At 41.1% G+C, this 12860-nt stretch overlaps 1 protein-coding gene across 3 annotated transcripts in view; it reads right to left on the bottom strand.

Annotated features, from left to right (window-relative positions):
- The window catches only part of ptbp1a (polypyrimidine tract binding protein 1a), a 37552-nt gene that overhangs the window by 7931 nt on the left and 16761 nt on the right, over positions 1–12860 (bottom strand). For 2 of the 3 annotated variants that reach the window (XM_017706306.2, XM_017706307.2), the window contains exons 6-15: positions 12016–12162; positions 11739–11891; positions 10105–10215; positions 8903–9083; positions 8704–8784; positions 7423–7586; positions 5868–5901; positions 2051–2143; positions 655–871; positions 356–433 (exon numbers count right to left, since the gene is read on the bottom strand). In XM_017706306.2, coding sequence (XP_017561795.1) covers positions 356–433; positions 655–871; positions 2051–2143; positions 5868–5901; positions 7423–7586; positions 8704–8784; positions 8903–9083; positions 10105–10215; positions 11739–11891; positions 12016–12162 — 1259 coding nt within the window. The remainder of the gene's footprint in view (positions 1–355; positions 434–654; positions 872–2050; positions 2144–5867; positions 5902–7422; positions 7587–8703; positions 8785–8902; positions 9084–10104; positions 10216–11738; positions 11892–12015; positions 12163–12860) is intronic. The other variant, XM_037546642.1, reaches the window with a different exon arrangement.

Below are 12860 nucleotides of genomic sequence, written 5' to 3'. Positions count from 1 at the left end.
TATAAGAATTTGTGCTAAGCCATTCCTATAATTTTAGTTATTGGCAGCAAAGTGTGATGCCTGTGGTGTGCCAACAAGAAAAGGTAGGTTTAAAAACAAAAACGCATTTCATGACATTCTGCCATATTTTGCTCTGTAAAAAGAAGACAGGAGTGTTATGATTCAGGGTATACATAGCACACCATTGGTTTGTTCCCATTTGATGAGGTGGTGGGGTCAGGCTAAGTCAAAGTAAACATTCTCACAGGCAAACTTCGGCCCACAGGCCTCACTTTTGGCAGCCCTGCTTTAAAACAAAGAAACGGAAATAAAAACTTAAGCTCTAGTGAGAATAGAATTCAATAAGGAAACCTACTGGAAAAACTTGAAAGCCTTAACCGTTGCCCCTGAGCTCCGAAACAGCTCTCTGAGATCATCTTCGCCAACAGAAGGTCTGGGAAAGAGGGAGAGGAAACTTAAATGCATCACGTTTATACTGTCAAACAATCTTTGCATCACTTGCACCGTCCTAGTTTTAAACCTTAGTTTTAACTGTCTGAGCAGAACACAATTTCTAACAATCTGGTGGTCGACAGCAGCAACGTATTAAACTTATCTAACAGAGAATTAAATGCGAGCTGGTGAGAGGGGTCTACATAAAGTCGAGGAACTCACGGGATGTTGGAGAGGTGCAGGGTAGAGGAGGGAGGGAAGATGTTGGAGTAGTTTTTGGAGCCGGGCTTTTTGAAGCGGTGGAGAGGAGAGTTGCTGTAGTCCTTGGTGAGCCCCTGGTCCTCGTGGCCTTCGCGGGGAAGCTGCACAGTGGTGTGTTTGGACAGGGTGATTCGCAGAGCCTTACCATGGAGCTTCTGACCGTTCAGGTGACTCATGGCTGAAAGCAACAAAATCTGTTTACCAAAAGAGCCAGGCAATACAGCTAAAAACATCCTGCTGAATGGAAAAGGCATGACCTGCAGAGTGCGAGTCCAAGCCTGTTACTTCCCTACTAAATAATTTAATAAAATACATGGCACATTACATTGTACATAGAGCTGGCGATATGCCCAAAATGTTACCACGACAAACAAAATTCAAATCGTGCGATATCGATACATATCGTGATAACTGTCCATTCACTTTTTCTTTTAAGTTTGGAAGCTGGTTTTTGCTCCTGAGTATTTAATTGCTGTTTTAAAATATCCTTAAATGGTCAGAAGCCGACAAACACTCAAACAGTGGAACATTTCACAAGTCGGTAATGGGAGAAAGTTTCTAGTTAGCCATTTTTACTAGCTGGAAGAGCTTAGCCACAATTTTTGTAATAGTCATAATTTAAGAAAGAAAACATTTTTAGCTGTCTGGGAACGAGGTTCGGCTATCCAGTTACAAATGCTAAACAAGTGGCTGACAACAGCGCTAAACTAGTCTGTCAACAGCGTCAATTTAATACAAACAGCAAACATTATCTGGTTTGGTACGCCAGCGATGGATCACACCGCCAAGCTGTGTGAGTGACAGAGTGCTGATTAAAGTTATCCAGCTGTTAAAAGCAGCTAGCCTGGGAAGCTGTAACAGCACTGTAGTTGTGAGGATCAGACATGATTTAACAAATGCTAAATTTTGTTAGGAAAGTAGTTCACTGTAGGACAGTAGTTATGGCACTGTCACAGGAGAGCAGATCGCCGGACGCTCCACTCAAACAGGGAATGTATAACTACACATTTCACACGGTGCTGAAGTAAATTTGCCAACTCGTTTTACTCGTCACCTGCACCCTTTATAATCATGTCAAAAAACTAAAGCGCGCCCTCTTGTGGTGACAGTGTCGTGTTCCTTGCAGTAGAAAACTTAAACATTTCTTATAGCTCTATAGAGGAAAGCTATATCGGGATAATTATCGTTTTATCGTCCAGCACCAATTGTACAATACCTTTATGTGAATACATTCAGTTCATCAAAAAAAAAAAAAAAAAAAAAAAAAAAAAAAAAAAAAAATGTAGGCACTTCTGACTCCTAAAAGTCGATAAATGTCATGGTGAGACTCAATTATACATAATTTAGGTGACCCCACCTAACTGGGCTTGTGTTCCATCTGCCATCTGCACCAGAGCATTTTCCTTTTTGTTGAACAGGATCTTCACTCTCATGACGTCACCATAGACACCTTTAAAAATAAAATGGGGGGAAAAAAAGTATGTTGAGGAGATCTGGAGTCCATAGTAATTAATCAATAGTAGATTAAAATAGGTCCTCAAACATTAAAATCTAATGATCATTTCATACAGAAATGATTGAGGTAGAGCATGCACCAAACTAAAAACTCTACATTCCTAAAGGATGTTCCAGAAAGGCAGTTCTTCTAAATCTTTGGGTCTGATTCAATGTCTTCAAACAGCTACTTCATATTCTACCACTTGGTCTTGAGGAAAACCATATCGGTAATTAATGTTTCATTTCTAAAGAAGATTGAGCTAAAATAATCTGGTATGGAGTGATCAATCATACGGTAACTGATTGATGGAACATGCAAACAAATCAAAACATGCAAATCCCTAAAGATGGCTACAGCACATCTGAAATCGGATGGAGGACATGAGTATGATCTTTGAAAGGAGCAAAAGATGCAACATTTCAGTCCACGAGCAACATAACATGGAATAGCGACAAAGTGAATTTCCAGTTTGCAGCCAGTGTATCAGAGGACTAACCCCCAGCCCGAGGATTAACCAGGCAGGCCACCAACAGAACGTTTGTGTTCTTTCACAACTGCTGAAGTTGGACAAGTTTTACAGCATCTCATTTAATGGATTAAGTTCCAAATGCTTCTGCATTAATATTTCAAATTAAACAAGTTATCACTCCACTGAGACGCCGCTGCTAAGCAACGACTGACCGCTGTAGAAGACGCTCAAGCCATTTGAACATTTTTACTTCTTACTTTGCCACAAACACATTTGACAGACAGCCAATTTGGTTAGACTCTGAAGATGAGACAATTCCCCAAACTGTTGTCACCACTGAGCAGCTTTTCAGTCGGCAGCTTTGACAGAAGAACAGCTAAACCTGGAATCAGCCAGAAATGAATCCAATACCATTCGCCAAACGTGTCGTCTGATCTTCAGTCTGACCAAATCAGACTGAGCCATAAAACTGACCCAATATCAGGTTCAGTTCAGTTCGGTCAGTTTTTTCAGATCAGTATTAATGTTGTTTTGTTCCAGCCAGTCTGTAAAGCTTCTTAGCTTGGTGAATGGTATTGGGTTCATTTCTGGCTGATTCCAGGTTGTTTAGCTGTTCTTCTGTCACAGCTGCCGACTGAAAAGCTGCTCAGTGGTGACGACAGTTTGGGAATTTAGTGTAAAGAGCTGGAGAACGAACTGCTGGCTGTGCAGCGAGTGGGCAGAGCTTGTTATCCTGACGTAGCAACAAGCTGCTCGTTAAGGAAGTATAATTTGGAGGAAGGAGCTGAACATTAAAACATTAAACTCCGTGTTCACGGCCAGTTTATTAATTTCTTTATTTAACCATTGTATTAAAAGCAACAGAACACTGGAGGAGTGTGTTATCACCAATATGCTGTGGTTTTGCGATAACACACTCCCTCTGATGTTCTACTGCTTACTTATTTATTCTGTTAGCCTGGCAGGAAAAAAGCCAGCTTACCTGAACAGGAAAGGACACTATATAGACAGAAGTATTTGGACACCTACACATCACACCTACAGGAGCTTTTGATTCTCATTCTTAATCCATAGGCATTAATATGGAATTTGTCCCCCTTGGCAGCTCTAACAGCTTCCAGTCTCCTGGGAAGCTTTCTACAAGATTTTGTAGAGAGTCTGTTGAACAAGGGGCCTTTCTTGCAAACTCTGTTCTAGGTCATCCCAAAGGTATTGGAGGGGCCTGAGGTCAGGGCTCTGTGAGGGCCAGGCAAGTTCTTCCACACCAAACTCATCCGGTCAGGCCCTTAAGGAGCTGCTTTGTGCACTGGGACTGGGAAAAAGTTCTTCCCCAAACTGTTCCACAAAGTTGGAAGTGTACAACAGTTTCTGTTTTGTGATGTTGATGCCAGAGGAGGTTTGAACTCTGCAGCTATTGATCAGCAGAGCATTGGAGGCTTTTATGCTCTATGCCCCTCAGCACTCGACGACATACTCTGCAACTTTTCTTGGTCTGCCACTTCGTGGCCGAGTTGCTATGGTTCCTATAGAGTTTCACTGTCTAATAATACCCCTCCCAGTTGATCATTGAATATCTAGGAGTGAAAAAAAAATTCACAAAATGAGTTGTTGGAACGGTGGTGTCCTATTACAGCACCACTTTAGCTCTTTAGAAGATTCTTAAACAAATGTTTGTAAAGCTGGACTGCATGGCTAGGTGCTTGATTTAAAAAAAAAAAAAAAAAAAAAAAAAAAAATCTATGGCTATGAAACTGAATGCAACACTAATTCAACAATTAAGAGGCGTGTCCCAATACTTTTGTCCACATAGTGTATGAAAAAAGGAATCTGCTTCCAGCACTACTTGGCTTCCAAGCTTGGCAGACCTTTCACAAATACAGAGTCCAGAGTCCATCTCGGTGAACTTCAACCTCAGGAATTCACAGAGTTTAGAAACCTGAACTAAAAGAAAAGACGGACTGCGGTATCTAATTTTTGGGCAAACAAGTCAAAGGCTATTTATCAAAAATATATCAATACTTTCAGAATATTGTGATGTGCATCTCAATCTGGAAACGCATGGAACGGATAATGCACCAAATGCAAAAAAAACCAAAAAAACCTGCTATAAAAAAAACAAATACAATGATTTTGGTATACACACACCGATCAGGCATAACATTCCGACCACCTCCTTGTTTCTACACTCATTGTCCATTTTATCAGCTCCTCTTACTGTATAGCTGCACTTTGTAGTTCTACAGTTACAGACTGTAGTCCATCTGTTTCTCTGATACTGTGTTACCCCCTTTTACCCCGTTCTTCAGTGGTCAGAACCCCCATGGACCCTCACAGGGTCCCAAGCAGGTACTATTTGGGTGGGGGTCATTCTCAGCACTGCAGTAACACTGACGTCGTGGTGGTGTGGTGATTAGACACAGCAGTGCTGCTGGAGTTTTTAAACACTGTGTCCACCCACTGTCCAATCTATTAGACACTCCTACCTTGTCGGTCCACCTTGTAGATGTAAAGTCAGAGACGACAGCTCATCTGCTGCTGCCCAGTTTGTGTTGGTCATCCTCTAGTCCATCAGTGGTCACAGGACGTTGTTGGCTGGGTATTTTTGGTTGGTGGACTATTCAGTCCAGCAGCAACACAGGTGTTTTAAAAACTCCAGCAGCACTGCTGTGTCTGATCCACTCAGACCAGCGCGACACACACTAACACACGCCCACCACGTCAGTGTTACTGCAGTTCTGAGAATGATCCTCCACCCAAACTGTACCTGCTCTGTGAGGGTCCATGGGGGTCCTGACCACTGAAGAACAGGGTAAAAGGGGGTAAACAAAGTATCAGAGAAACAGATGGACTACAGTCTGTAACTGTATAAACAATTTAATATTATACAAACATTAACACTTATTTTGACCAGAGCTGGGTGCTACGATCTCTCATGCTGAACAGGATTTTTACCAGTGTTCCGTCAAGCTTGTCCAAACTCAACAGCAGGTACTAAAGAACATTCGAGGGCGAAGCCTGAATAAAATGGTTGTGCTGGATTGTGTTTGAGAGTGCATGGTAAAAGGTCTGAAACGCTGCACCTTTAAACTCTCCACACTAAAACCCACAAAACGAACCAAACAATACTCATCTTAAGATAGAACAGTTAAAATATGAAAAAACACAAAAAGGGCAATTAAAAAAAGGAAGATGCCAATGATAACATACCGAAAAGAATAAAGAGGCATTGGGGCGTAACGCTCTTTAAAGACAGCAGAGGAAGGCAGCGGAGGGAGGAAGGGACAGGAAAAAGATCGGAGGCAGGAGAGTGGAGGTTGAACATGTCCGCAGCGAGGCAGTTCCACACAATGGCGAAAAAACGGTGGTAGGATCATGAAGGTGGGAGATATTTGTTCATGATGGAAAAGTAGGAGGGGAGGGTAGATGTAAAAGAGAAGGACATCCAGCAGAGAAAAATGGGATGTTGGTCATTTGTGGGTAAATGTATTGTAGAGTAGTCCAATATTGTAATGAATGGAGGAGGTGGGTGGTATCAGTTGAGTTTGGAGGGGAGGGGGATAAAAAGGACGTGCAGTCAGTTGGCAAGAGTCCAGATGAAGATATTAAAACAACAAAGGAGAGGGAGGGGAGGAGAGGGGGAGAGGGGAAGGGGTAGGGAGAGAAACAGGAGAAAAAAAAGGAAGTTTAAAAAATAGAAAAAAAAACACAAGGTCAGTATACACAAAGAAATGTAGTGTTCCAGTCACAGCAGAACTCGCTAAAATTAAATGCCTTTCACTAGAGGAACACTAAGAAAAAGAGAGAGGAGAAAAGATTAACAATGAAACACAGAAAAAGGCAAAGAGACAATATAAAATCACAGATCTAAAGGAAGACTATAAATGAAAAAATGTTTCAGATGACTTGAGACAAGTTAAAATGTTCAGTAAAAAAATTTTTTAAAAGCCATCGGTCCCTTCTGTCAGGTTATAAATGCTGTTTTAAGGACTTACAGCAAAAGTTTTATGTCCATTTCTGTATAATTACATGGTTAAGATGTAAAAGTCTTTCAGAGTGGCTTGGTATGAAACACTCCCTTCTGGAGTCATAATTGTTTACAGTGGTGATAGGAACCAGACGTCCACCTCTAAAAACTCCCTCTCAGAAAGTTCCTACATGAAATGGTTATGAATTCACTTGGAGGTCAGACATTGCTTTAGATTATATTAGATTAAAAATGCACTATTAAAGCTTTATATTTACTACTATGCTACAATCAATATTACACACAAAGCTCAGAAGACTCATAGGTTCACTGGTGGTTCTGGATGGTAAATGAAATGTCTGTTGTAGTCATGGCAACGCCTGGTTCCTATCACCACCAGTAAAGACATCAGTAAGTCAAGCAATTTTCTCTACAATCAAACTATTCCAAATGACTTTGTATACCTCTAAACTACCAAGTTACGGAGAAATTCAGAAAATCAGTTGATTTCCTTTTTTTTATTAAAACGGCAAAAACCATTAAGCTCCTTTGCCATCTACCCTGCATACCAAAACAAGTGAAACAGCTGGTATCAATAGGAGGTCGGGATTAACAAGCGACTATTTTGGTAAGTAGAAGCTAAATAAGTAAAGAACTAAGCTCTGCAGAAACTGAAAATCTAGTTATATTAACACCAAATTATACCCAAAATAATTTATTGAATGGTGTATTAATCATCCCCCTATTTAGTCTTATCATCTAATTACATATACGTGTAGAGACTCATGTAGCACTAACCTCAGGGTTCAGGTTGCTGACCAGCAGAACGCTGTGTCCACCAGGGCTGAGGCCGGATAGGCCGAGGCGTCCAGCAGCGGCGGCCGCTGCAGCAGCCGCCGCCGCAGCACCTGGAACGCCAAGAGAGGCCAAAGCTCCAGCAGGTACACCAGGCAGGGACAGACCTGAGGGGGATACTGGACTGTTAGCAACATGCATTTTAATATCAACAGGCCAAAATCATCATATGCCAGAGGATTAAAATCATAATGAAACCATAGTATTCAATGGGTGCTGCATCGGCTCATACACAGATCAGCCATAACATTCTGACCACCACCTTGTTTCTACGCTCACTGTCCATTTTATCAGCTCCACTTACTGTATAGCTGCACTTTGTAGTTCTACAGTTACAGACTGTAGTCCATCTGTTTCTCTGATACTTTGTTACCCCCTTTTACCCTGTTCTTCAGTGGTCAGGACACCCATGGACCCTAACAGAGCGGGTACTATTTGGGTGGACCACTGAAGAACAGGGTAAAAGGGGGTAAAATCAAACACGTCTGATTGGAAACGCAATCAGGAGGCAGTAAATCAATCTGCGCCCCTCACACACTACTCCGTTCTCTCCAACTGTCGACTCCATCTGTCTATGATCTTATTTCCAGATGAGAAAATGCCGTTACAGAAACATCTTAAGTTACCAAAATATGCTTCAAGATAAATCCCAGAGCATCTTCACTGTTGAATCATCTGTTTCTATAGCTTTATGTAGTGATGGGCAGCCCAGTTCACTGTAACCAGCATAATGAGCCACATTTATCTACACTGAAAAAGCTGCTTTGACTTTTTTTTTTTTTTAAACACCAACAGCATTTTAAAAATCTAAGATGCTGCAGGTGAACTCCACCGTCCCACTGATTACATTCCTGTGTTAATGTTGATGAAATATTACAGTGATGGTGGTGATTAATGAGGAGTTGGAGCCGAACGCGTGTCTGTTAGGAAGAGTAAAGTGCGCTCGGCTTAAGCGTTTGTAATAAAGGCTTTCAGAGGCATCGGAATATTAGAGCCAGGGCTGATGGAGCTGAACTCTCCATGAAGATCTCCAAAACCACGACTGGGACTGTTAGCACTATTTGGCTGCAATGCTAATAAGCTTCCATTACTTTTTAAGCTACAAAATAAACCTAAATAAGCAAACAACAGACAACAAACACGCTTTGGCTGACTGACATGTGCAGTAAAAAATTTAACTATTCTTACAGCCACAGTGTTCAGGTAATAAAAATGAAGACTAACCTGCTGCCTGCTGGATGGCAAATGTTGGTGGGAACCCATGTGCACCTGCATAGGGAGCAGCTGAGATTATACCAGGAGCTGCTGCAAGGGGTAAAAGCGAGGTGAGAAAGACAAATGCAGAAGTAAAGTGAATTTCCTTTCTGCTACACAGAACCAGATCCCAGAAGCAGCACTAATCCAGTTTTATAGATGTTCTTACTGAAAGCGGTAGCAGCCATGGCCTGAGGGTCCAGAGAAGGCTGGCTGTCTCCGGTAGGCAGGTCTGGGCGAGTGTAGTCGCGGCTCTTGTCATTGTTGTACTTCACGTTCAGGCTGGTGAGCTTGGAGAAACTGATGCGCAGGGTGCAGCAGGCATTGTAGATGTTCTGCCCATCTAGAGACTAGAGTGCAAGGAAACACAGGAAATCCGAATCCATCGATAGATCATAAGAGAGTCTTAAAATGAACACCACCAACTTTTCAAAATTTCAGCCTTATTAAAATGCCCAGACGTACATCAAGCAATTCGGAGCCATCTGATGTGAAACATGTAACTAGAGAAACTTTCAGATGTTGAATTGTTTATAGTGGTGATGGGAACCGACGCCCAGCTCTAAAAGCTCCCTCAGACAGTTATTACATAAAATGGTCATGAATTTCCTGCCTCAGGCCAAAAGACACCGACTTGCAGTAGTTTTCCAATAATATATTGCATTGACAATCCAACACAATGGGCAGCACTTTGAACACATTTTATAATGAAAGAATAAAGTTACGTTACCAAGCACACCACTGTTTCTTGTGAAATTCTCAATAAGTTTGATGTGTCACACGACCCTCTTCCCATTGAAAAAAACTAAAGTTGGATCCAAAATGGCCAACTTCAAAATAGCCAGCATGGTCACCACCCATCTTGAAAAGTTTTCCACCTCCCAAATACTAATGTGCCACAAACAGGAAGTTAATATCACCAACCATTCCCATTTTATTTGGGTGTATCCATATAAATGGCCCACCCAGCATGCTATATATATATATATATATATATATATATATATATATATATATATATATATATATATATATATATATATATATATATATATATTTGGCGTCTACGCATGCATAGGTTCACTGTAGATTTTATATAGTAATATAAATAACACCTTATTTGTGTTGTGACCCCTGGTTTCTATCACCTCCCCTGTAAAGAAATCTAAAGCTCTACAAAGCCATTTCACACCAAACCACTCAGAACATATTTACTATTAACTCATTCTTAATTTAGGCTTAATCTGAGGCTCATGTCATGGAGTACTAATAAGTCCTAATAAACAAACGTTTACCCTCAAAAATATGGAATTCTTCAAATACCTTTACATTTCTTATTTACCTGCATTTAAGGACCAACATTGCACTCACCAGTTTGGCATGCTGGGCAGTCATGGCATCTGCATACTGTACGAGGGCCTGGAACTGGTTATTTTTGGTGAAGGTTATGATCTTCAGCACTGTGCCGAACTTTGAGAATATCTACAAAAGCACCAAAAACAAATAAGCATCAGTGATTAAAACTAAATCACCACACTTGCAGGAGTGATGCACGACATTTGTTATTGGGGTGGACTAGTTACCGTCAAAACAGCCTGGATCAGTTTAAAAGGCCTTGAAATAAACATTCAGAAATCATGACATTTTATTTTACACGTCTAAATATGAAGCATTTCTTTTTGCGGGGACCTACAGAACTTCCTAAATACCACCGTTTGTTTGGACTGCTAGAGTCCTCCATACACCCACCCACCATCAACCATGTCATTTAGCTTTCCTTAGTAAAGCAAACGACTTCTGCGGAACCAATAACAGTCTTCGAAAAGCGGCCCAAGCCAGAAGGGTTTAAGAATTTAAAGTATGGACTTTTGAACAGCATCAAATCCAGACTGGAACTCCATGGAAACGGAAAACCTGATCCTAGGCAGGACTAGGGCTGAACAATTTGGGGAAAATTGTGATTTTTCTGACCAACATTGTGATTTTAATGCAGTAATTTTCTATAAATACCAAGTCGGTATTCTTTTTTGCCAAAGGCGACCAGAATGTGCAGTTTTCCCGGCATTTAGCTTGAACACTTGTGCATCAGACCACCAGGCAGTTGTGACGGTTGTGGCGTCGCATAGGCAGAACATGGGTGTTTTGCTTCTGATTGGTCTTGCTCATCTACAGGTTTACAAGCTTTGTATTTAGTAGGGCTGAAACGATTATTCAAGTAACATATAATTCGATTCCAAAAAACGTTCTTTGCCTCGACGCTTTGTTTAATTCAGGTCACCAAAGTCCATCTATTTTAAACGTCTCTATCTTATCACTGCCGCTTTGTAGACTACTGTGCAGCTCCCGTATCACTGTTTTATACGGACCGTTATAACTGACGCACTTTTCAAAGATTTATAAGGCGGCGCGATTTGTTTTGCATAAATAAATGCAATTCCTCATTTTATTGAAAGTGATGCTGTCTTTATTTTATAAAATTAATGTTTACAGAGCAGATCACTGAAGAGACGCTGTCTGTTTATAGTTTATTGCCCAGATTTGGGGAAATCTGCTTATGAAATATGAAAGTTATGAAGAACATGAAGTGCATTTTGGAACCACCGGTGGTCTCAAGGAGTTGAAAAGGTTAATATTTGGGGAAAAGTAACACAACTAACATGCATTAAAAGGTATACGCAAAAGTATTTCTGCCTATTAGTGTTATTCGGTTTGTTGCGTTGCCCAGCTAGTAAAAGCAGTCAGACACTTGTAAATAGTCATTTAAAGCTCTAAAGCCAAAAGAGATTGTTATGCTGTGTTTACAGCCAGCAATGCCTATAATGGCACATGTTCTCCTGTGCTTTTATTTAGCAGCTGTGTGCAGTTTTATTACTAAATCTACTAGAACCCACAGCAGAGGCAGCTTCAAACAAACTCACTGAATTCAATGAACATTTTAATTTGAATTTTGCGTGCTGACCTCTTCAAACAAACTGGTAATCTGATCAGCGCTGACTGATGAGTACCTGATGCAGGACATCCAGAGTGACTGGATAGAAGAGATTCTCCACAATGACTCTAAGCACAGGGCTCTGGGTCCCTGAACCTCCATCCGCACTGCTCAGAGACACACTGCCCGTCTGGACCGCGTTCACTGCCTGCAGTGCCGCCTGCGCCCTCTAAAGAACCGGGACAGAACATTAATTATGACAAACTATATCCATGTATTCATGATTCATGACGATAATGATGGGTTTTTAAAGATGAAGTTTCTCCACAAGCTGTAATTTGCACCTGACTCACCACTTGGTTGGGCGAGTTGTCAGTCTTCAGCTCCTTGTGATTGGAGTACTGCATGAACACAGGGTGGTTTCGAATGACGGGGGTGACGGAGGAGTAGTAGCTGACCATCGTCTGCGCAGACTCTTCAGTGTTCATCTCCAGAAAAGCCTAGAGGAAGGTCACAAATGACACAGAACAGGTTCTTATTATGCTCAGATTTGAGACAGCCACAGAAAACTTGACAACGACCCAGAAGATAACAATTGTGTGTTACTCTGTTTATCGGGAGAAGAGGAGGAAATGCAACCCCTGACAAAAATGATTGAATCCCCACTCTTGGAGGAAGATCTGTCAATTGTTTCATTTTGTAGAAAACGGTTAATCACAGAGACAAAACTTTTTCCAAAATTCCAACCTTCTGCCATTAAGAAAACAATAAAATAGAAATAAATATAATTGTGTTTGTAAATCAAGTAGAGGAAAAACATGGACTCACTAAATTGGAGGAAAATATTATGCAATCATGAGAAAAACGCTACACCTTTAGTACCCTGTTGCACTACCCCTGGCTTTTATAACAGCTTGAATTCTCTGAGCTATGGATTTAACTAATGACAAACAGTATTCTTCATCAATCTGTCTCCAACTCTTATTGCTCTTGCCAGATCAGCTCTGCAGGTTGGAGCCTTGTCATTGACCATTTTCTTCAATTCCACCAGAGATGTTCAACTGGATTGAGATCTGGACTATTTGCAGGCCATGTCATTGACATTATGTGTCTTTCTTGAAGGAAAGGTTTCACATCCCTTGCCCGATGGCAAGATGCATCATCATCTTGGAAAATGAAGTCATCACCAAACATCCTT

This window comes from Pygocentrus nattereri, chromosome 17 (genome assembly GCF_015220715.1).
Source record: "Pygocentrus nattereri isolate fPygNat1 chromosome 17, fPygNat1.pri, whole genome shotgun sequence".
NCBI lineage: Eukaryota > Metazoa > Chordata > Actinopteri > Characiformes > Serrasalmidae > Pygocentrus > Pygocentrus nattereri.
This window is presented reverse-complemented; position numbering and strand designations above follow the sequence as displayed.